Below are 26,784 nucleotides of genomic sequence, written 5' to 3'. Positions count from 1 at the left end.
AACACACATTTGGATATGTGCATATGATGTGGGTTGTGATCCCTTTAAGAATTTTTTTATTCATTTCTTTCTAATTCCCAACCCCTCCTAGCTGATGGATTATCAATTCAGGAAGCTAGGACCTTTGATTCACAAATCCTAGTCCCTTTGAATTCCAATAGAAGATCCCGGCCTGTCCCAACTCCGACCCAGATCTGAGCCAACTTAGGCTGTCCCAGCCCCCATTCTAATGATCTGCTCATGTTTCCCAGCCCAAGCCCCCACTGAAATCCAGCAAGGAGCCAACTTGGGACTCCACCCACAGGCCCCTTTAGCTAAATCTCTCATTATAAAAGAGCCAAACTAAAATCCTCTCTTTGCAGAGATTCCAAACATGCCAGCCTTACGCCTGGCACGCCAGGGAGCTCTGTCCACTGGAACCCTGTTTCCAGTGTCCTCTTATCTCTAGCTTCACTTATTTCCTTAACTAGACTTTAACCTTACTTCCTATGCCCATAATAAACCTCTTTTATCAATCTAGCTTTTTGGGCCTGTAAGTTTCTTTGCAGGGAACTCGCGCTGCTTCTAGACCTCATTTAACTCCGTATTCTTGCGCCAAATCCAATGGAGTTGCAGGGGAGCTCTATTTGACTCCCTGTACCCCAAACCTGCCACTAGACCTCAATTAAACCCTAATTTCACTTAGGTACCCCAAATCTAGACCTCATCACATATATACATATTATGGGTGTAATAAAATACTAATGTTTCATAAGAAATGATGTACATGCCATATGTGCAAAAATGGGGCAGCCCTCTTTGTAGTGGCCAGAAACTGGAAACTGAGAGGATACCCATCAATTGGAAAATGGCTGAATAAATTGTGGTATATGAATGTTATGAAATATTATTGTTCGGTAAGATATGACCACAGGATGATTTCAGAGAGGCCTGGAGAGACTTACATGAACTGATGCTGAGCGAAATAAACAGAACCAGGAATACATTGTAAACAGCAACAAGACTATATGATGATCAATTCTGATGGTTCTCTTCAACAATGAGAGGATCCAAACCAGTTCCAATTGTTCAGTAATGAAGAGAATCAGCTACACCCATAAAGAGAACTATGGGAAATAAGTGTGGACCACAACATAGCATTTCCACTCTTTCGGTTATTGTTTGCTTGCATCTTTGTTTTCCTTCTCAGGTTTTTTGCTTTTTTTCTAAATCTGATTTTCCTTATGCAGCAAGATAGCTGTATAAATATGTATACATATATTGCATTTAACAAATACTTTAACATATTTAACATGTACTGGACTACCTGCCATCTGGGGAGGGGGTGGAGGGAAAGAGGGGAAAAGTTGGAATAACAAAAGTGTTTTAATTCTTTATTAAAAGTAATTGCTGGGCAGCAAAGAAGTGTGTGTGTGTGTGTGTGTGTGTGTGTGTGTGTGTGAGAGAGAGAGAGAGAGAGAAAGAGAGACAGAGTGAGTTCTAAATGCAAATATTGTTAGAAACAAATATAACAATGTCTTTTAAAGAAAGAAAAGTCTGGTGATGAGAACACACTCTGAATCTACAAAACAAAACAGCTTTAGGAAGTCAGTAGGTCCTTAGGTTGACTATATTCAGACTTGAGTTTGGTTAGCATATCAGAAGAATAAAGAATTAGGGTAAAATCCATACAGTGAAGCAATATGGATCATAAGAGTTACTATATTCTGAAAGAAGCTAAACTAAACAAGACTGAAAATGATGACTGATTTTATGGAAAGGAATACTGGAATAAAACTGGAAATTGCAGACTGAAAAAAAATCCAAAAGATCTTGAAATCAGAAAATCTGCTATGCAGGATTTCTCCCAGATAATACCAAAGCTCCATACTTCACATTTTCTCAAAATATTACATTTAGAATACAAAAATATTACAGAATCACAGATTTAGAAAGGATAACAGGATCATTTATCCATTTAGACTGAAAGGGATCACAGCCACTAACTATACCATCTAGTCTAATCTATACCTGAAAAAAAGTCCCCTCTATAGCATATACAACAAGAGGTCATCAAGTCTTTCCTTAAAGACCTTTAGATGTAACTAAGTGCCAAGACAGCTTATTCTATTTTTGGACAGCTCTAATTGTTAGGAAGTTTTTCTCTATACATCAAACCAATTTCTTCTTGCATATTTCACCCATGGTTACTCCTAGTTTAGCCTTAGAAGCTAAGGCTAAACAGAACAAATCTGACTTCCTTTTTCCTGTGATACCACTGCAAACGTTTTAGCCAATTTTCTTTTGAGATTTTTGTTAGATGATAAAAATTATCTATGCTTTTCCCCTTCTTTAAAATCTCCATTTAGTTTACTAGTGCTGAACATAAGTATTGATTTACTTTAGTATTGGATAAAAGAAGTTATATTTGAATACCAAAAACCCAAAATGTTTGATAACAGGTTCAGGACAGGAACATTACTTGGGTGGTTAGCTTTAATACCCTCTCACCATTCTTTTCTGCAAACTTCTGGACTTCATATATTGTTTTTAATTCATGGCTTGGACATGCTGCTACACACAGAGCAATAGACTTGATCTTCCGTTTTACCAAGTCCACATTGCATGGGTCCAAAAAGAACACATACCTAAAATACAGGAAAAAACATAGAGGTTACTGTTTATAGAAATAATACATCTGACGATACATGGCCAATTTCACTCATAGCCCACCTCACTTATATAGAAATTTATAGGTTTTGTATAGATTTTTATAGAAATTTCAGAAATTTACTCATATATAAAGTTGTAACCTATATTATTTTAAATTTTAATTTTCTATTTCCTTTGTGGTGAGTTGAATTTTATTTTCTTAAAAAAATTTTTTTTTATTATAGCTTTTTATTTACAAGATATATGCATGGGGGTAATATTTCAGCACTGACAATTACAAAACCTTTTGTTCCAACTTTCCCTCTCCTTCCCCCCACCCCTTCCCCCATATGGCAGGTTGACCAATACATGTTAAATATGTTAAAGTATAAGTTAAATATAACATATGTATACATGTCCAAACAGTTACTTTGCTGTACAAAAAGAATCAGATGAATTTTATTTTCAAAACAAATGAGTCAAAATAATCCAATCTAAATACTATTATTGTGCTGCAGAAAATGATGAAATGGGCAATTTCAGAGGAAACTAGGAAAATCTTTATGAACTCAAGTATGTCAGCAGAAATGGTACAACAATTTATATAGTGGAAATGCTATGTCTTTCTGGGTGTAGCTGATTCTCTTCATTACTGAACAATTGGAACTGGTTTGGATCCTCTCATTGTTGAAGAGAACCATCATAACTTAGAAAAACAGCTCTGAAAGACTTCAGAACTTTGATAAACATAATGATATGTTCACAGGTCCAAAAGAATAAAGATGGAACCTACCACTAATATACTATCAGAGAGGTGGTGAACTTAAAATGTAGAAAGAATTATAAAATTTTAGACATTGCTAATGTGGAAATTTGTTTTGCAGGTCTATGTAAATATGATTTAAGTTTTTTTTTTTAATTTGCTCAATGAGGGGTTAATGAGGGACAGAATAAAAATATTGATGTTTTGAAAAATAAAAATAATAAACTCAAAAAGAAAAAAAAAACTCAAATCATTTCTTCCCCTTCGAAAGCTGAGGGATGTATCTGATCAGATGAACTCTTTATTTCTCAAATTATTATTTCTTTTAAAATGTATATTCATATTCATCAGAAAGAAGAAAAATGCTAAAAAATGTTAATTGTTTTAAAGGTTCTGAAATTGATGGAAGATTATGGTATTTACCCAAACAAAATGAACTGGATGTTCTTTGATAAATCTGCGTTGATGCAGTGGAAAGGAGTCTTGGTTTCAACTCTCACTACTGACACTTAATTGTTATTTAATCAAGGATTTTCTTGACCTTCAGTTTCCTTATTTATAAAATGGGAATAAATAATGCTTATAGGTGGTATAAGGTATAACCACCTATCTTATAGGGTTAATTAAAAAAATCATTTTACAAAACTTAAAGCACAATAATAAATTATTCTTAGGTTCCTTGTTTATCATTGTTATGGATGGGGACAGGGACTTAAAATGAATAGAAATAATTTCAGGAGGAATATAAGTGAGGTAACTATAATCTTTGGCCAAATTTCATTGTTTCATAGAGTGTTTTCTAAATATGAATGACAATCAGAGGTCTTTCACCACTATTAAATCTATTGATACCTATGGTTGTAAAAACATAATCTGATTATGTGTCCATTTTTATAGTAATATAAGACAAAATGAAAGAGTATATGTGTGAGGTGTTTGTGTGTGTGTGTGTGTGTGTGTGTGTGTGTGTGTGTGGAGATTGGGGTAGAGAGAAATTAAAAATAAAATAAAGATACAAGTAAAAAACCTAAATGAAACTTGATAGCTATTTAAAACAAACAAATAACCCCAAACCCCTTTATTCAAAATTCTTGATAGATTCAAATGAGAACCAAAAAAAAAAAAAATGCCCCCATTTTGCTCCATTCTCTCTTCCCCCCCAATTCAATACAAAGGCATGACTACAAATGCTAATAATGGTAAAAGAGGAAGCTGGTTTTTTTATTTTATGTAAAAGAAAAAAACTGTTCAAAGCCCAGTGAAAGAGAACCTGAGATGTATAGCTAAACTAGAAGTCAGTCAGATTGAAAAAACATGAGGAATAAATAGGCAAGGAATGCTAAATGAAAAAGAAGTTCTTTAAGTATACCAAACAGTGTACCAGTTAGACAATCAATGATGCATGATTCATAATGCAATGGCTCCACTCAGGGATGAAAAAAGTGACTAGAGGATTCTGGGAAGATGGTGGAGTAGGTCAGAAAATTCCACATTTACTCTACAAAGTGAACATAGGGTGGCAAAAATAAAAAGTCAGAGTAAAGTAGTTACCCTTCTGAGACAACTTAAAAGTAAAGAATCAACCTCTAGGAAAGGAGGTTTGGCTCTGACTGAAGAGCAAGCACCTCCAGGCTGACTTCCCTGAATCAACATATAAGTCCCAGAGATAGATGGGTAGAAAGAAGGTTCAGTTTCACAAGCTTTCACCTCATGGACAGTATGGGGGTTACGCAGCTGAGTAGGGAAAGAATGAAAGCCCCATTTCTTGTCTCCCAATGCCAGGCACAATTGTGCTGACCAGATGTGGTCCTAGGCTGCAGCTGCTGGCAAGAAGCAACTGGCACATGACAGATGAGTGCTGTAGGAGAGGGACAGGAACCTTGTTGGCAGTGGGTATTTCAGGAAAGGTGAATCCTTGGTTTTGGTTCCAGAGCCTCAGGGAGAGCTAAAGTTTGCTGTCATAGAAATGACAGCAGAGAACAAGAATGTTTGCAGGGACAGCATGGCTGGGAGCCCTAACCGTGACTTAGGGTAGAAAGGAATGCCTAAAGTTGGGCACCTAGACAGAATTCAGAAAATATTAGTAAGAAAGAGGCCTAGGATACCATTTCCTACACTTTACCACTAGAACCTGATTACAACAATAAGCTGCTAAAAATAAAGCAAAATAAAAAAATCAACAAAGAAGAAAGAACCTGAGCATAGATAGCTACTACAGAGATAGAGAAGAATTAAATTTATATTCAAAGGAAGATAGTGAAGTAAAAAACTGCAATCCTATCCCAAAGAGAAATGTCAAAGCCCCAAAAGAGTTCTTGGAAGAACTTTAAAAGGACTTCAAAAATCGAATAAGAAAATCTTTGATCCAGCAATACTACCATTAGGTCTGTATCCCAAAGAAACCATTAAAAAAAGGGAAGAAGAACTACATGTACAAAAATATTTATAGCAACTCTCTTTGTGGTGGCAAAGAATTAGAAATTGAAGGGATGCCAACCAACTCAGGAACATCTGAACAAGTTGCAGTATATGAATGCAATGGAATACTATTGTGCTATAAGAAACGGTGAGCAAGTGCATTTCAGAAATACTTGGACAAACTTATATGAACTGATAAGTGAGCAGAACCAGGGGAACATTGTACACAATAACAGTAACATTGTTCAATGATCAACTATGATAGACTTAGCTCTTCTCAACAATACAATGAAACAAAACAATTCCAAAAAGCTCATGAGGAAAACTCTATCCATATCGAGAGAAAGAACCATGGAATCTGAATGCAGATTGAAGCATACTGTTTTCAATTGGGGAAGGAGGGGGTAATATGTGTTTGTTTTTTCCTTATGTTCTGTTTCTTCTTTTACAATATGAAAATGTGTTTAACCTGATTATACATATATAACCAACATTAGATTGCTTGTTTTCTTGGGAAGAGGGGAGGAGGAGAAGGAAAAAAACTTGGAACTTAAACATAAAAATTTATGTTAAAAACTATCTTTAGATGTAATTGGAAAAAATAAAATTTATTTACAAAAAAAAGTCAAAGAGGAAAAATAAGGAAAAAACAAGAGCAACCCAATAAATAAAATAGAGAAAGAACAGATAAATGAATTGAATATGCAATTTAAAAAATTAGAAAAAGAACAAACTAAAAACCTCCAATTAAATATTAAATTGGAAATCCTAAAAATTAGTGGTGAGATTAATAAAACTGCAAGAAAATCATTGAATTAAGAAATAAAAGTAGGAGTTGGTTTTATGGGAAAAAAACAATAAATAGATAAATCATTGGTTAATATGAATTTAAAAAAAGAAAATAAAGCCAAATTCAGCTTGGCTCACACAATTTGCAAGTATTTGAAGATGTATTTAAACTCAAGTATTCTTGACTCAAGATTCATCACTCTATCCACTGAGTCACTTAGCTGATTAATTGTCCTTATTAGGGAATCTGCTGATTCTCAAGGATTTTCTAAGTAAATTACTATATCATCAGCAAATCAATAGTTTTATATCTTTTTTTGCTCTTCTTTACACTCTTAATTTCAAATAATAGTTTTTAATATTTATTGGGAATAATTGGGAATTGGGAATAATACATATTTATTGGGAAAGCTTTTAAAGTATATCCAGTTCATAAGGTTGTTTTTTTTTTATTATTAAAGATGTTTTCTATGGTTTTTTTTTTTAAAGTTCCATTCTACCTATACTTTGTAAGGTTTTAAGCACAAATATGTATTGTGCTTTGGCAAAGGATTTTTCTGCATCTTATTGAAATAAATACATGGTTTTGTATATTTTGGTTTTTAATATAGTTATATAGATTGTTTTCTTCCTCTAGAATCAGATATGTATCCTTGATATAAATCAAGTTTGTTCATGTTGAATAATTGCTTGGGTGGATTGCTGTAGTCTGATTGACAAGATTTTTTTAATTTAAATTTATATTTATTAATGATATTGGCTTATAGTTCTCTTTCTCTCTCATTTTTATATCCTCTTGGTTTAGGCATTCTGCTTCAGGTTGTCTTACAAAAGGAATCTGGAGGACTGCTTTCTTTCTCAAATTTTTGAGAATAATTTGGTACTATTTTTTCTTTAAATGTTTGATAAAATTCCTCTTTAAAAATCCATCAGGATCAGCAATTCTTTTCTTCTTCTTCTCTTGTAGGATCTTTATTTCCCCACTGCCTTCCTTTAGTTTTGTTTGCTTCACAGAGATTAATTGGATAGTTTAAGATCTTAATTCAGACTTCAGTTAGTTTATGCTTTTGAAAACATTTCTCTATTTTGTTTGTGGTCTCAGCTTTTTAAATTATGCATTATCAGGTTATGATACTTTTTATTTGATTTTGCCTTGTTCTTTTGCTGTTTTATTGATTTGATTTTTTATCTCCTTTTTAAGGGTTACCAATTTTGTCAGTCTTTTCAAAGAACCAGCTTTTAGTTTGGTTGATCATTTCTAATAGTCTTTTTGTTCCCAATTTACTATTTCTCTTCTAATTTTCATCATCTCCTTTATTGTGCATATTTTGGGTTTATCTGTTAGCTAATTTAAAAATTCATATTCAGTTCATTAATCCTCTCCTTTTCTATTTTGTTGAAGTATGTTTTAGGAATATAATTTCCCCTCAAGGACTGTTTTTGCTAGATTCCCAGATATGTTTTTTCACCACTATTTTCTTTTCCTTCATTACTATTTCTATCATTTGTACTTTGATCCACTCATTATTTAGGATTTTACTGTTAAGTTGCTTTTGGGTTTATATCTTTTGTTTGTGCTCCCTGAACTGATGGCAATTTTTATTGCATTATGGCCTGTAAAGAATATGTCTGTCTTTTTACATCTATCTGTAATAGCTTTGTGCTCTAACATGTGGTCATTTTCTGTAAAGATTCCATGTGATAGTGAAAATAAGTGTACTATTCAGCTGCCTCATTTAAAAAAACATCATAGAATTTTAGTTCTAGTTTCTCCAGCAATTCATTCAATTCTGTTATTCAGTGCTAAATTAAATGATCTAGTGAACGAACCTATGTTCTGAGTCCAATCTTCTTCCCATTAAGTTACAATGTTGAGCAGTTACATGTAATACAGTCACTAGTTAACACAGTTAAATGTAATACAGTCACTAGTCAATGATACTGTCACTGAGTGTTTACTAAGAACATATTACTTTCATTTTATGCTCATTTCATACATTCAATATGTTTTCTTTTTGTTTTTCTTTCTGTTAGATTTGTCCAAAAGTGAGAATATTAAAATCTCCTACTATTACTGTATTATTCTCTAAGTCTTGTATGTCAGTTAATTTTTCCTTTACAGATTTAGATAGTTAGGAGTTTAAAGCACATATTTAAACTCCCCCATAAAAACTCCTTCTATCAATGTAGATCAGCAAATGCTATGCAAATTATTTTCTTAGAAGGTTTTTGGGAAGCACTGAGAGGTTAAGTTGGTTTATCCAAGGCCACAAAGCCAACACGTGTAAAGTAGCATTCTGACTCCAAGGCCAGTTCTCCATCCATTGCAACTGACTGCCTCTTGGGTAATAATATATTTCATTAAATTCAACTAATTATAATTTTTCTATAATTAAAAAAAAATCTTTCCTTAATTAGCCATTTCTGATACTGTGTTATCCACTGGGCATTTAATACATTAATAGGTACCATAGTCTAATTTGTAGCATCTATATGAACAGAAGGCAAAGGTGAAATCCACATCTAAAGGGTATGCTTTATAGATTGAATCTCATTAAATATTATGTTATAAAAGAAGACAGGATAGAAAATCAACATGTGATTTCATAATTGTTGGATGATCTCTAAGAACTCCCTCTACCAGTAAAAGCTATACTTTCTCTGCAACTTAAAGAATTTTAGAGAGACATCTGGAGTACAGAGAAGTGACTTGCTTAGAGTAAGATAGCTAGTATATATAGCAAAGACAGGAAAGACAAAAGAGCATAAAGCTGGAAGAGTAAAATAAAAAAAAAACCATGGATATGACCTGTTCTTTCTACTCCCCTAGGCTGAGATTAAGCCTCAGCTTCCTCATTCAGAAAATGAAAAGACCAGACTAAAGGATTTCCAATGTACTTCTTAGATCTAAATTCTATAATCTTATGAAATGATGAGGCCACAATCACATGACTTAGAAAATAGAGGAGCCAAGGCTCAAATTTAGATCTTCTAATAGGGCTTAAGGAATTGTGTAATATTGAACTGAGTTCTGGATCTAAATCAGATCTGGGTCTGGATACCCTCTAAGACACAAGCTATGTGGTCATAGGCAAGAGACTCAACCTTCCTAGATCTCGGTTTTTTCATTTAAAAAATGAGAAGTAGTAATGGAAAACATTTAGGGTCCTCTCTAGCTCTAAATAAATGATTCTTTGTTTTGTGTCCAGCCTTCTTCCCTCTAAGCTAAATTCAGCAAAATTTTCAATGAAAAGCATTACAGCTTCTAGTCAATAGTACTGTCACAGCATGCTAAGAATATATGAATTTAATTTTAGTTCATTTCATATGTTCAATCATATCAAAGTCTTTAATGTTTAAAATAACGTAAAGGAAATAAGTTACTATGAAAACATTTCCCACTACCGTTTTAAAATCATTAATATGATTAACTTTTTTTCTATTTGGACTTGGGTTTAGTACTTTGAAACAGCTAACACCATATTAAAATATTGGAGTTCACCCAATTCATGTGGATACATTAGAAAGGAGATTTATTTATAATTAATTTAATTTCTAACCAGTGGGTATTTATTTAAAAGGTTATTTAAAGCTTAGGGGAAAATGGATGTATTACCAAATAGATAATTTATGTCTCATATAAATCATGTACTTTGTATCCTCTTTGCAATTAAAAATTACCTTAGCTTCTAAAGTAAATAAAATTTTCCGTGATTTCTTCCTTTCCTTTTAAAACAAAAATTAATTCTATGTAACATTTAAACTCTTGATAGCAAAATAATATTCAACCATTTTTCATTATCCATGCTAATGATAGGCTGGAGTATCATAGACAATTTAAATTTACATATAATCCAAAAATCTATTTTAAGTCAACAGTTTTGCCTGCTAGCTCTACAAGATTGGAGTTATTAGTAACTAATAATGTTGGCTGGTTTAAATTTTCTTGCTTTTAATGGAAGCAAAAATGCATGAAATGTCTACATATCAAATAGTAAAAGTAAAGAAAAGCATTAAGACATCTAAATAATTCATATATCAGATGGCTATGGAACCCCTAACATCTCTACATACATTATACACATTGAGAACATTCTCATAATAGTTGTAAAAGATGAGAGTAGCAAGAGACTCATCAACCTGATAGAAAGAACTTTTTAAAAATACTCAGATAAAAACCTATAAAAGTCAATAGGTATCTGTGCAGCGGGAGAACTGTTCGGTTCTGCAAATATGTATTGTATCTAGGATATACTGCAACATATTTAACATATATAGAACTGCTTGCCATCTTGGGGGAGGGGGTGGAGGGAGGGAGGGGAAAAAACGAAACATAAGCGATTGCAAGGGATAATGTTGTATAAAAATTATCCTGGCATGGATTCTGTCAATACAAAGTTATTATTAAATAAAATAAAATTTAAAAAAAATCAATCAATAAAAAAAAAAAAGTCAATAGGTATCAAATTAAAAGAACAATAGCAAAACTTGTAAAAGGATAACAACATGGTAGAAATCAGTATTAATAAAATATTCCTGCACTGATAGCAATAGTACTGACTGAGCATACAAATCTTGGTTCTGTCATTTAACTGTAAAATTCTGAGTAAATTGTTTCCCCTTTCTGGGCTTTATACTCCTCATCAATAAAATAGGGGATACTTCAACTCCAAGGTCCCTTTAGATCTGATAGCTTATGATTCTAACAGTTATTTAAAATGACTATATACCAAAATACAGAATCAAGAAAATGAATGAAAAGTGTTTCATATTTTGACACAAGGAAGTACATATGAATTTATGGGCATTACGGAATAGTTTTTCTAATTCATTATTATAACATAAAAATGAATAGGCATACTTCATGCAACAAACATTTGCGAAGACCCTCTGGAAAGTGTCATTGCACTGTGTTATGCTTATGCACTAATATATTCCTTTAGTCAAGTCTATACAAATCTCTCTCTTCTCTTCCTGCTAATCAGAATAGCCCTAGTACTGTACTCTTTTAATGTAATCATCACACATAGAGTTCATTAGAACAGTATGAAAGTAGGAAGTCCATTTTCTATTAAAAAAAAATAGTAATGATTTACATATATCAGAATTTCCTTCTTCATGATAATTTTATAATCTATAGAAAACTTTGATATTATGGGTATTGCTAGCTCTACACAATTTAAATATTCATGGAAGTGCCCTACAAGTCATATGGATTTGGTTGTGATCCTGGTTTTGCCAGTGTTTACTATAAAATGGTTGTCAGGTCATTCACTCCCCGGCTCTCAGCCTCAGTTACCTCTTCTCTGAAAAGAAAGTTGTATTATTGGATGACCACTTGAAATCACTTGTAATTCTAGCAATATATATATTCTGTGATTAACTAAAGTTAAATAGATGAATTTATTTGATTCCATGGAGACAAGGAAATTGTCTTTACTGGACTGTTTATCTTCCCTAACATCTACCACAGCGTTCTATATAGAGAAATATCTTTTAAAATACTGAACTGAATCGAATTCAAGAAGGTAAATAGATACTTATATGGAAATCACTGAATCTGAAGGTGAAACCACACTAAAGACCACTTGGTTCAGAGGTTAAAAATGAGAGGTACAAAGAAACAGAAGTGAAATGTTATTGTTTATAGCATATCTTCCTATTCAAAAAATATAAATTATTTTTTCTTCAATGCAAGTTTCATTCTGCTAAAAAAAATTTTTATCTAAAAAACTCCTAAGAAGCCTTGTATAATCTGGGAAGACAGAGGAAATGATGAGAAAAATGACCATTCAAGGTATAATTGTGACTCAAGTTAAAAATTGCCTAATCATGTGAAAGTGAGGAGAATCTCAACAGAAATTGACCATGTCATTTTCAGCTTCACTATTACCAAGAAAGGAGTTTTCTTTACATAATCAGACCTATTCTTTCCTTAGAGTTTAGGCAAGTAGACTTTATTTTAAATTCAGGGAGGAGAGGAATTAGTATAATTCTGTCAACAGCAATTGTAAATTACTAATAACTATATAGCTCTGTAAGGTTAGAAATATACATTACATAATGAGCTCATGTGATCTTTCCAATAGTCATGTGATGTAGGCACTACAAGTATCATAAGAATAAAAAAGTCTTCCTGTCCTCTCTTCATATGTTCATATCTGGCCATACCTTCTTGATCTCCTAACTCATCATCCATAAAAGCCCAGAAATGTGGATGCATTATGTGCTACATTCTCTTCTTTTCTCTCTATCCTTTTTCCTTTTGCTGACTTCATTATCTTACATATATTTATTATATCTCTGCTGATAACTTCCAGATCTACATTTGCAGTTCTAATCTGTTCAGAGAATCAGTTCTGCCTCAGGAAACATATTTCAAATTGAGATGTCGCAGAGATATCTAAAACTCAGCATGTCCAAAACTAAATTTACCTATTTCTATCAAGGGTACTACCATTCTTTCAGTTACTTTTTGGGCAGTTCCAACTCATGCCACAGATACTCTGATTCTCCTCCACATAGCATTAGAACTTGGTTCCCACACATGGGACTCCGACCTCTGATAGATGAGCTTTCCCTTCTCAGATAGTATGAAAGCCCATATTGTCTCCTCACATCCTTGATTACCCTCATCTTCACTTTCCAACTTTAGTTCTCTTATATGTATTATATGAATTCTCCCCAGTCAACCCCCCGCTAGAATGTAAACTCCATGAGAGCAGGAATTGTTGCTGTTTATATTTGTACTGCTAAAACTTAGCAGAGTGTCTGGCATATACACTTAAAAATATTTTTTATTCAGTCTGTTTATTAACTTCAGTATCATTTTCAACTCTTTCATCCAGTTTCCACATCAAATCAGAATTTCAGCCTTAAAAACCCCTTATTACTCCTCCAGTCAAGATATTTCTCATATTATATTCTATTCTTTGTCTTTTCATCTTTGCATTGGCCAACCTTGATGTCTAGATTGCTCTCTCCCTGTTATCTCTTATCTTTCAAAAATCCTCGTTTCTTTCATGATTCAGTACTAGGCATTATCTTCTATAACAAGCTACTTATTTCCTCAGTAGCTAGTCCTTCCCACCAAATTCATTTTGTATTTAACTTTTGTTATATTTGTTATATATTTGTTATATTTGTTAACATTTGTATATAACTATATAAGTACATGTCTATCCATTCTCTCCTGGCTAGACTATAAGGTTCTTGAGGAAAGGAAATAATTTACAATTTTTTCCCTCCAAAAACTAGCACAAGGCCTGAGGCCTTTAATCAGTACTTTTATCAATGATTTGGATGAAGACATTAGAATTATCTTTATCTAACTTCTAGATGAGACCAAGTTGAGAGGTTTGGCTAACAGGATCAGGGGTCCTCAAACTTTTTAAATGGGGCCAGTTCACTGTCCCTCAGACTGTTAGAGGGCTGGACTATAGTAAAAACAAAAACTTTGTTTTGTGAGCCTTTAAATAAAAGAAACTTCCTAGCCCTGGGTAACAGGGATAATCGTCCTCCGCTGGCATCTGGCCTGCGGGGCCGTAGTTTGAGGATCCCTGCCTTAGATGAAAGACTAAGTAATCTAAAAGAATGCTCCAAACTAGAACTAAGATTAAAAAGATGAAATATGACAAGGAGAAATTTAGATTTATTCAATCATGTTAAAAGATTTGGGAGATGTAGTTTGGAGGTAGGTTTCATAAATACCTTTGACTTTGATTTCACTATAAACGCAATATAATACAACAGGGCTAATGCAATATTCAGGCACATTAATGGTAGTTTACAGATCAGCTGAAAGAATACAATACCTTTCTGGACTCTGCATACATAATAACAAATTCAAAATATTTCAAGGATGAAAAGATCAAATATTCTGTATAGCTCCATAAAGTTTTGCATTCATAACTGCCTCAGAGACTGGGTCTCAACAAAGTATGGATTGATTCTCTGATGCTTGTACTAATTTTGACCTTACAACCAACACCAAGAAAATAGGTTCTTCACCAACCAGCACCATGCCATAGATGGAACCATCAATTATAGCAAATGGAGAAAGTCTGAATGCTGTAAATAAGTTCACTACTTATTGTGGCAATATAGTTTGAAGGAATGTACACATAGATAATGAGGTTGATGAATGCTTTGCCAGAGCTAGCTCAGTGTTTGGGAGGCTCTGAAGGAAAGTGTGGGACACAAGATTGCCTACGAAACTAAAGATCTATAGAACCACTGTACTGACCTCATTGTTATATGCCTATGAAACCTGGATAGTCTATTGATACCACATAGGAAACGAAATCATCACTTCCATCTGAATTGTCTTAAAAAGATTCTGAAAATCACCTGGTAAGACAAGGTACAGGATGCCAAAGTCTTTTCTTGAACTAAGCTGCCCAGCATTCAAACTTACTGCACAGTGTACAACTCCAATGGGCTGTTATTAGAATGCCAAAAGTATGTTTGCCTAAAAGACTATTTTACAGAGAACCCGTGTAAAACAAGAGCTCACATGGAGATCAGAAAAAGTAATACAAGGAATTCTTAAAGTTTCTCTAAAAAATGAGGTGACTCCAAATGGTGAGCTCCCAACATCATGAAATATTCAAACAAACACTGGAAAGCCATCTATTCTAAGATGCTAACGTCTCTAAATCTTAGTGATTCCCATCTGTAAAATAGGGGTAATAAAATATTATTACACTGAGAAACTCACTCTGTAAGTAGCAAAGCACTGTAGAAAAATGAGCTATTATTTTATCAAATACATTACAAATATTTAGAAAAGATTTTACATAAACACTGATCTACCCAAAGTAATAACCTCAAAATGCTATCCTGTCTGTGAAATGGTTATCTAATAATAATAATAATAAGTATCTAAGATAACCATATAACGTTAAGATGAAAAAATTGGAGCCCAGAAATAATAATCATATAAGCAGACAGTAGCTGAGTCCAGTCAAACAAATCCAGTACTCTAAGCTATTCATATATATATATATATATATATCTTTGTTTATTCAGACTCATTTGCAATATTTGGGCAATGTAATGGGAGAGATCGATAATCAATATCTTGAGTTCTTTGCTTTGTATTGCTTTGATAGTCATTTGTTAGCTACAAAAATTTCAATAGAATTAAAAGTAATTATATGATTTATAGTAAGAGTATAGTCCTGTTTGAAAACCTGTGTTTTAATAATGTAGTCCCAAGAGTATCTCAGTATTAATCTTAGGAAGGTGATTATAGTCATTATAAAGTGTGTATCTTAAGCATTTGATCATAATAATCATATCTGTATATTAATATTTATATTAAAATAATGAAGAATGAAAGCCTTCTGGAATGTAAAAGATATTAAAAAGATATCAAAGCCCTGAATCATGTAAAGGAATGACCTGCAAAAAGTAAAAGACATTGTTGCACTATACATGAACATGGAACCTATAAATAAATGTGAATTTTGTATCTCAGGGTCTCAGATCATACTGAGAGTGGGGGGAGGGGGACGGACTACAGACTACTTATCTTTGTCTCTTTTAATAAAAATTGATTTCTTTTCCCAGAAAAGTTCCCCAGTTTCTCTCTTTCCTTTTTTCCCCCTGTAAAAACCTATTATTGTACAGTGTAATGGGGTAAATAAGTTTGGTAAAAAAGAGCGTATTTTATTTCTTATTACTAAACTGCCAGTAACTGTTTGAAGGAATTTACTATTTTTCTTTACTTGAAAGTGTATCTGTGAGAATGTCTCATTGAGATATGTGTAAATGTAATATTTTATTTAAGGGTTCTAAATATAAAGTCAAAATATTAATATGTCCAATCATAATTCAAATGAAGCAAATCCAAATTCAAAGAAACAATCAAATCTTTTTCTCAGGATAAATGTTGCAGGAAAGAGAAGAGCCCTAAATTTTATACATATATACATACACACAGATCCATTTTTTTTAATTAAATGATTTTGCAGGGTAAATGAGATAGGATTATGGAATATATGGTTTGTTTGACAAGATTTTCAAAGATATGTGATTGAGCACTTGTAATTGTAATTACTATCAACTTGTAAAAGACATATCAAGAAAATACAAATAAGTGAGTATTTTCCATTATTTTATGGACAATAAATAATTTTTTAAGAAAAATTATTTTCCTCAAATCTATCTAGATTCAAGATGTTATATACAGAGTAAACAGTCAATCATTTTCTCAAGTCTATCTTAGTCAAAAGAACACATTTTTTTTAAAAAAAATTTTCTCAAGTCTATCTAGATTCAAAATGTTATTTATAGTGTAGAGAAAACAGCAATATTCTGGTAAAGCAACAGCTCTTCAAAAAGTATAAACTTTGTGGAAAAGTATTATTTATTAAAAACAAAGTCAAACTACTACTACTACAAAAAAAACCACAAGAAGTCACCATCAACCTACTTAGGAAAGCTACAACTGCTCTTCAAATGAGGACTAGACAAAAGATTAACTTTAGCAGTTTACATCAGTGATATCAAATTCAAATAGAAAGAGATGTTGAACTGTATTTGTTTTAAATTTTGTTAAATATTTCCCAATTACATTTTAATCTAGTTTTAGGCATAATGGGAGTGTTATGGACTACAAGTTCCAATCTTTCCAGTTGCATGACTGATACCTTTGATTTAGAACTTCATTTTTTTTTTTTGAGATGTTCTTTCTATCCAATAATTATAGAATGTAGAGTTTGTAGATGGAGCATCTTATTTGGGGCCACAGTCTTTATATAAATGGTATATCCTTTGAAGAGTGTGTGAAGGAGTGTAAAAGTCTAAGAAGATTCCAAAGGTAGGAAGGAACCAGGGTATGAAGGGCTTTAATAGCCCAACAAAGGTTTCCTGTTTGATGCTGAAAGGAACAAAGAGATGTTTAATGAAGAAGGAAGGAAGAAAAAGAGGTCACACTTGTCAGATATATGTCTCAGGAATATCGCTTTGATAGTTGAGGATGGACTCCTTGGGAGATGTAGTTTGGAAGTAGGTGATATTAGAGTGATATTAGTGAGGAGATATTAGAGACACAAAGACTAACCAGAAGAACACATAAGACTTAGAATACAGATAAATAGTTATGCAATTTATCCAGAATTTAACTACATGCCAGGCATTGGCCAAGGTGCTGAGGGTACAAATAAAGCATATACAACACAGTCTTTGTCCTCAAGGAGCTTACATTCTAATGGAGGAGATACATAATACAAGGGGAAGTTGGAAGGGACTGGGGGGGAAGGAAGGGCAACACAGGATGAATGGCTGAAAATAATGACTGTCATGGAGGCCTGGTTTTAGACAAGATAAGGCAGAAACTCACTTATCAGAGAGTGATATCCCAGAGGTAGAGTCTTAGGTTCCAAATGACAGAAGATTTAGATGACCTTTAAATCTATAATATGAAGGACAATTGATTTTGAGCCAGTTGGGCTTTTTACTTTTCTCATATCATCTGGTAGTTACCAAAGTATTATGCGCTATCTACTACTTTTGAAGGCATCTCTAGTGTTCTCCATTATCAAGACATTATCAAGACAGCTCTATAGGAGCTGAAAGGTTGAATGATGAAACAAATTTTTATTAACTTCAAATTTTAGTGACTTTTGACTTGAGGTTTTCCCACAAATGAAATGAAAATCAACAATGCTAAGGCTTTCCATTATTCATATATATCAATTTACAATTAACAACCCTTTTCTGCAGGTTGATTTTTTAATTGTTGGATTTGTAGTAGGGTTTTGTTTTTGTTTTTTGGCCATTTAGCTACTCACAGCTGGATTAAAATCACGGTCCACTTTAACAACGTCTTTTTCTTCTATGGCAAATCAAAAGATACAACAAACCAGCTCTAGAGGATACAGATTATAAATAGTCTATGCTTCACCTATAACTAGTATCATCCAAACTGAGGCTTCTGGAAGGACTTCCATTTTCCCTACAATGAAATTAAAATCAATGAATATATTCTATGTTATATCTATGTTTTTAACATAAAACAGGATAATCAAAAAGTACCACACTGATATGGGATATATGCATAATCAATTTAGTATAAATGCAATTAAGCATAGTCCAATTAATTATAATTTGATATTAACTGTAAATGTTTTAGGTATTTGACTTTTGGGGAAGAAACAGAAGATAATGAAAACATGATCATAATTGAGATTTTGTTTTTTAAGTAACCTACATTATTTTTACCTTATTTCTACATCCAATTTTTTTGTGCAGCAAAATAACTGTATAGATATGTATACATATATTGTATTTAACATACACTTTAACATATTTAACATATATTGGTCTACACATATTTAACATATATTGGTCTACTTGCCATCTAGGGGAAGGGATAGGGGGAAGGAGGAGAAAAGTTGAAACAGAAGATTTTGCAAGCATCAATGCTGAAAAATTACCCATGCATATATCTTGTAAATAAAAAGCTATAATAAAAAAAATTTAAAAAGAAATAAAAAAGTAACCTATTTTGCAAAAAAAAAACCTGTAAACAAGTAGATGATCACTAATTGGGAAGTCCTTAAACAAATCACAGTATATGAATATAAAGGAATATTACTGAATTATACAAAATGATAAATAGAAGTGAGATCTAAAGATTTGTATGAACTATGTGAAGCAAAGCAAACAATGCAAGAGTATACATAATTACCACAAGGAAAACAAGACTAAAAAGAATCAGAAGTCATATCATTATAATTAGATCATAACTGAACAATTTGTACCTCCATTTAATAAATCAGACCAATTACTTTTGTTTAATTTTTGCTTTTTTTGTAAGGAATGTCTTTTTGGACAGGAGGAAAGGACAAGGATACATTCATCAAATGAAAGTGATATAAAAACAAAGCATATCAGTGACATTTCTAATTTTTTTTTAACTCTCAAGAGAAATTTCTATTTAAAAATGGGAGTTCTAAAATAACTATGGTTCTACCAAGAAACAAAGCAAAAGAAACAGATGTGGTTTTACAAATGAACACAGTCAATGGGTTAACATTGATAAATAGCTACACTGAAGTTACAAATAAGGAATATATAGGAATTTAAAGCTTGCAGGGAAAAGATAATGAGTGGTAAAATGTAAAATGAATATTAACAAGTGACAAGATTAATAAGGCTTTCTTTTTTTAGCAAAGGAAAGATTAAAGTGAAAATAGACTTACAAAAAGACAGTGAAAATTAATTATGAACAGTAGAAATTAATTATTTGTTAATCTGGCTTTATCCAAATTATTTACTTCCCTTTTCTTTATAATTATACAGTTAAAAGCCATCCTAATAAAAGTAAGAAAGAATGGAATGCACAGGATTTAAGTATCAGATACAAATGGAATAAATTCATGCATCGTATATGCAAAAAAATCAAGATCAAATAGAGTAAACTTAAAATCTCTATTTTTCACTTATTTTTAATTCTGATGAACTCTAGACATACTAAAAATATTAGATTCTAAGGTTAGAAGAATAAGGAAGGTCAGAAGGAAAAATGAGATAGGCATATGGATAAAGAAACAATGAAAGAATAACTAGCTATACATAATTATCTTCTGGATTGTAGATTTCACTCTATGAAATTCACAGGGATGGAAATATAGGGATAGCAGCTATACCTCAAACAGTGTGGTTAAGTATACATTATTATTAATATTATTAACTAGATAAACATTCTGGACAGTATGGGGGCTCTATGTCTTATATTGCTAGATCTACTAAAAGTTAAAGAAAATTTCCTTGTTCAAGAATTTTTATCAGCTTGTTCCTACATGGAAACATTCTTAAATAAAGCCTAAGGCATCAAAGTTTATTGCACTTAGTAGTATCCTCAATTTGATTAGTTACTCAGTTCTTTTTGGAGCTATCATGGAATAAAACACAAAATGACATACTATCCAACTGGAATACAGTCATACATCTGATTAATACAATAATACCAAATATACAAGGATGGCATAGTGAATAAAGGGCTAGTCTTAGAAATAGGAAGAGCAGGTTTTAAGTTATATCTCTACCCAGACTAATGCTATGATCACAGATGGATAAAATCTTTAACTTGCCATGCCACCCGAAACTCTAAATTGCAAAACCTTTGCATACCTATAGTTCCCTGCACAAAATCATAGTTCTTGATGACCCTTCCCCTCTAACTCCCATCCACATGAACAAAAGGTTAAAGTTTTAAAAATTACATATTTGGACAACAGAGCAGACCAAGGCAATTATCTGGGGAAAGCTTTATAGAAACAAGGGGTGGTTTCATGAATTGTGGAAAGAAGAATTGGAATGAAGATGTCTAATTTGTCTCAGAGGAGACAGAACAGAATAGAAAGTCAGGCAACTGATAGTTTAATGAGGACTTTTGAAAATCTTAATATATAGGCAAAACTCTTGGGTCTATTCCCCAATGTAACCAGAAACCACAGGTAGGGCCTAAAGAAGGAATATAATATGAATACAGAGGAAACAGTTTTGGTCATGGATTGGACATGGAGTCTGATGAATTTTAATGCTATGAACACAGTCAATTTTACGTGTAAAAGAGTTTGGCTATTTTAGAATATGTTTGTTCTATAATTCCTTCTATAAAACAATAATTCTTTGTTACTAATAGAACTATTTTTCTATAGCTCTCTATTTCCAAGTAGTTCACAGCACATCAGAGATGGAAGTGACCAGAGACCATACTAGTTCACCTCATTTATACAAATTTAATTTGTTATCTACCCAGTACTTCTTCCTCAACCTACCAGGGAGAGAGAGCTTTTCTTCTTTTTTGATCTCTTTGGCCTAATAATAATATCACTGGATTAAAAACTATGTACAATTAAATGACTTTTAGGGCATAATTCTAACCATTTCCCAGAATGGCTTGACCAATTCATAAATTTTCCAAGCAGTATGTTTCCATGACTGCTTTCCTATAGCATTTGTTATTTTTCTTTTTTTGTCAACTTTGCTAATCTGGATGGTGAATGTGAGGTGGAATCTCAGTGGTTTTAATTTGTATTTTTCTAATTATTAGTGTCATAAAAGAATTTCTGGCCTAATGTTTGTTTTTTTAAGAGGATATATAAAGAATACAAATCATAGTTCCTGTCCTTAAGGAATTAACAATCTAATTGGGTAGATGATATTAAAAAAAATCCAAAAGTACAAAAACTGGCACAACATATGGCTATGATTAGCCATAGATCTTCTATTAGAAATTCTGAAAAGAATAAGAGTAGTGGGTGTATAAAATAGGAAGCAAAATTTTGATCATTGTTTTGAAGGATCATTAGGATGCTGACAAGCATGTAAGAAGAAAGGAAGACATTTCCCAAATAGGATAACAAAATAATAACAATTCTTCACACATAGTGTTTTAAGGTTTACAAAGCATTTTCTTTCTAACAACCTTGATTGTTAAAATCAATGATTCTTCAACTTTATAGTTAGAATCTCAAGGCTCTGAGTCACAAAGTGAAGATATACCAATTATTATCCGAGGCAAGATTTAACTCTGGGGTCTTTTGACCCTTAGGTCCAACATTCTTTTCTGCTAGATCATATTGTCTCCCAAAACTAAATAAGCAAAACCCAAAAGGATGCATGTAAAATTTTGCAATGAGTTTTTCAAAGACCAGCTACATTATTAGAAGATGGAAGAAGTATAGCTAGACTGTTATTTCTGTAAAAAATACTTTTATTTGACTGCAAGCTCAGTGAGTCAACAGCAATGTGATGAGACTGCTTGTTCAATTCTGGGTGACATGCCTTAAAAGACACTGACAAGGCAAAGCATAACTAGAGAATGGATTCTAAAGGGTTTAAAAAGATGTAACAGATAAGATAAGAGAAATGTTCAAAGGAACTAGAGATGTTTAGTCTGGAGAATAAAAAACTTGGAGAATGACTTCATAACTCCTTTCAAATATTTGAAAAGCTACATGTGAAAGAATTTACTCGTTTTCCAAGGTTCTAAAGAACAGAACCAATACATAAATCTATTTAATACTTAAAATCAGAAATTTTATAGTTGGATACTTTCTCCACTGATTTACAAAGCAACAACTCTTTTCCTTTGTAGGCACCTTTCCTCAGTGACTGAAAGAAAAAAAAAAATATGACTACCATCTGATGGCCAAGTAAATATGATGGCCCTCTAGTCTTAAGTAATCTTCAAACAAGACAAAAGGCCACTACTAAGCTGTGCCTGAAGCCGTTCTAGTTTGAGAGGGTATATGAGAAATACCATCATCTTCAAGAACTTAGTCACTTCCATACCATGAGGAAGTATCACAAAAGGACTACAGTGGAAAAACTAGATAATCCCAAAAATAAAATCTTAAGGATGACAACTAACCCTTCTATGTGAATTCTTAGACTGATTCAGTTTATTTTCAGTGAATATCAAATATTTATTTAGATTTTAGATAACTGTCTAGTTTGATATTAAACAACTAGGTTTTTCAAATCTGATTATTATCATTATTCAAATATTGGTGCTAATTTTTCAACATATCACCATAGAGTTTTTACATTTCAATGGCAACATTGACTATTATTTTTCAAGTGGAGTTTGGCACCACACACACACAGACACACACACACAATCTGGGGCTAATGAGTAGCTGATTTATTTTCATTTATTATGACAAAGAAAATTCTAAAATATAGCCTATTTTTATTGTTATATATGTATCTGAAATGCAGTTTGCATATGAACATACATAACTCGATCTTTAAGGAATTAAGGAAGTTTTTGACTACTAAGTATTACTATACTTTTTGCTTATCCATAAAATTACAGTAATCCTGTAATTTGAAACACAGACAAAATATAAAGAATTAAAAAATAAAGCTAGGAGCTGCATGACTGAAAATATTAATAAAATGAACAAATTATTAGCTAAGTTGATTTTTAGGAGGAAAAATCACCAATATCAAAAGCCAAAAAAAGAAAAATGATTAATGATGAAAGGAAAATAAAAGAAAATGCTAGACATTACTTTGCCCATTTATAGATGAGTAAAATTGACAACTTAAGAGAAATACGTGCAACTTTAAAAAATGAAAATAACTGGAAAAAATTAATTAAATAATAATCTTGTAGAAACAAGGCACAAAAGAACTCCTAAGAAAAAAAAGATAAACCCAGATAGATTATAAATGAATTCTAGCAAATATTTAAATAACAACTCCAAATTATATATTGTTAGGAAAAACAAAAAAAGGCATCCTATAAAAATAACTTTTGTGAAATAAATATGATCTTAATATCCAAACCAAGGAGAGATAAATATGGGAAGAAAAATCTATGATGAATATTAATGCAAAAATACTGGATAAAATAGTAACAACAAGGCTATAGCAATGCATTCAAAAGATTATCTACTATGAGCAGGCTAGATTTATGCCAAGAATTCAGGTATGACTAAAGTTTAGGAAAAATGTAAATGTTTATGTAACAGACCATTTTAATAGCAAAATAATTTTTAAATTAAAAGATGTAGAAAAAAATCAACAAAACATAATACTTATCTATGTTTTTTTAAAGAGAGCATAAAAATAAATATGCTTTTCCTATAAATGGTAAACCATATCTATGAAAAACCAACTATTACAATAACCTAATTAGAAGTGTTTCCATTAAGATCAGGGATAAAACAGAAATATCTGTTGTCCCTACTACTGTTGCTTAATATAGTTCTAGAAATGCTATAAGAAAAGCAAAAGGCATTCAAAGAATATTTATAGGCAAAGATAAAACAAAATTACTAATTGTGGATATGATGGTTTACCTAAAGAACCTAGGAATTCATGTAAAATTAATTGAAATATTACTTTCAATAAAGAAGCAGGATATAAAATAAAAGGAAGTAAAGAAGGAAAGAAACATTTATTAAGCTCCTACTATGTGCAAGGTATTAAGTGCTTAACAAAAATTACCTCATGTGAGCCTTACAATAAACCTGTAAGTGAGATGTTATTAAGATACCCATGTAACAGTTGAGGAAATGGAGGCAGAAGTTAAGTTATTTGCTCAGGGTTACAAAGTAAACTTCTAAGGTCACATTTTAACTCAGGTCTTCCTGACTCTGGGTCTGATACATTTTTTTCTTTGCTACTTAGTTGAATAAAAGGCCCACCAAGATGCACAAAAGTATTTGGTTTTTCTGCATAAGTTTAAGAAATTAAGCAAGAAGAGAAGAAATCCCATTCTGAACAAGTACAGAATATATAAACCAAGAGTTCTATTATCAAGGCAGACCCAAAATTAATATCAACAGAATTAAAAATACTTTTCTGAAACAAAGGAAGTCTTAAGACATGGAGGATACGATTCCTATGGTTCAGCAATGCCAGTATAAAAAAAAAATGGCACCATTACCTAAATTAACTTATAGATTTGGTGCTACACCAATCAAACAAGTAAGGTATCATTTTACATAGCTAAACCAAAAAACAGACATATAAACCATATATTTGGAAAAACAAAAAACCAAAGAATTTCAAGGTACAAAAAGATGGAGAAATTATAAAAAAAATGGGGAATTTGGAGAATCATATTTCAAATTATATTATGAAGCAATAAAACTATTTGGTACTATTACAATAAAAAACTGATCAAGAAAATAGATTATATAATCAAGATATAGATACAATCAAACATAGTAATATAATTTTTTATAAAACCAGAGACACTAAATAATAAGAGGAAAAAGAAATGTTCTGAAGTTCCATCTCATATCTATCAGATTTAAAAATATGACAAGAGATGAAAATAGCAATTGCTAGAGGGGATGTGGGAGGACAAGCATATTTATAGTGGTAATGGAGCTGTGAATTAATAAATCATTCTGGGGAACAATTTGGAAGTATATATATTTCACCAAAGTAAGTGTGTGTGTGTATGCGTGTTTGTGTACTTACATACACAACATGGAACAGCTTCTATCTGGGGGGTAGAGGGAAATCTCTACTTGATGGAAAGATATAATTGTGGAAAGTAATAGTTATGAGGAAGGGAGTGGGGGGAGCAGAAAAACATTGATAAAGCAGAGAAGAATGAAAGGGTGGTTAAGAAGGAAGAACAATGTATTACTTGTTAAATATTATTTAACAAGATATTATTTAAATGTGTGCATAAATATGAATATGCATGTATATATATACATATATATTTTTAAAATAATAAAACATTGCATGTAGTTGAAGTTCACTTTCTTGTATGGTTGCCTTCCCAATTCTTTGCATTTTGAGACATTTATGATAACTGATGACTGATTTTTTTTTTAATGTAAGGTATAGAGGAAGGACAGTCAGTGTTGAGAACAAAATGATCTAAAAATACCTTGTAAAGCATAAAAGTAATCTATAACTGTGAATTATGATCATACTTTTAAAAAAAAATTTTTTTCCCTCAAAGGGGGGTAGTATTGAGAAAGGGAGTTAAGGGAATTTTAATTGAATAGTCTCAATTTTCTCATTGAAGAGTGTTTAAGTCATTTCCTATAACTGTGGAAGATTAGTAGAGCTGGTGGCAAAAGTAAAAAAGATCAAAACACAGAAGATGAAGAATGATAATAAGGAACGTTATAATAATTGTAAAGTAGTTTAATCACTATGCAGTTTGGAAGAACATTGAAATTTCTCATGGACAAAATAGGGTCTCTATCACTACATTTGCCATTGGCACCTTAGAAGAGTATTTAACCTTTTTTGTTGGGTCATGGACCCCTTTGACGTTCTGGTAAAGATTAAAGACCCCTTCTCATAAAAATGTTTTTAAGTAATGGAAAGAAATGCTATATTTCAGTTAGCAGAGATTAACAAAAATAAAGATGTAATTTTCCCCATCCAACTTCATGAATCTATTTGAAACCTATATGAAAATCTATTTATTGACGTCTTGAGAAGGGAGGCAAGGATCCTAGGTTATGAAGCTCTGCCTTAGAGAAAGAACATTAAATGGTGATGCAGATCCAAGAATGAGATTTCACTGATTAAGAATATCAAAAGGTCAGAGGGAAAAAAGGGATTTTAATGGCATTAGCTAATTAAGCCTATAAGTAGCAGGCTATGGGAGCTAATGATGATGATGACAACACTAAGAACAACTGGTATTTGTATGGTATTTTAAATTTTGGAAAGAA

The 26,784-nt window shown here is 32.0% G+C and overlaps 1 protein-coding gene across 3 annotated transcripts in view; it reads right to left on the bottom strand.

Moving 5' to 3' along the window:
- Positions 1 to 26,784, bottom strand: part of SLC44A1 (solute carrier family 44 member 1) — a 205,725-nt gene that overhangs the window by 96,009 nt on the left and 82,932 nt on the right. For all 3 annotated transcript variants that reach the window (XM_051967106.1, XM_051967115.1, XM_051967098.1), the window contains exon 4: positions 2,491 to 2,627. In XM_051967106.1, the coding sequence (XP_051823066.1) occupies positions 2,491 to 2,627 (137 nt within the window). The remainder of the gene's footprint in view (positions 1 to 2,490; positions 2,628 to 26,784) is intronic.

The sequence above is a fragment of the Antechinus flavipes genome, chromosome 1 (assembly GCF_016432865.1).
Source record: "Antechinus flavipes isolate AdamAnt ecotype Samford, QLD, Australia chromosome 1, AdamAnt_v2, whole genome shotgun sequence".
Lineage (NCBI taxonomy): Eukaryota > Metazoa > Chordata > Mammalia > Dasyuromorphia > Dasyuridae > Antechinus > Antechinus flavipes.
The sequence above is the reverse complement of the archived record's forward strand: the minus strand, read 5'-3'. Positions and strand labels throughout refer to the sequence as shown.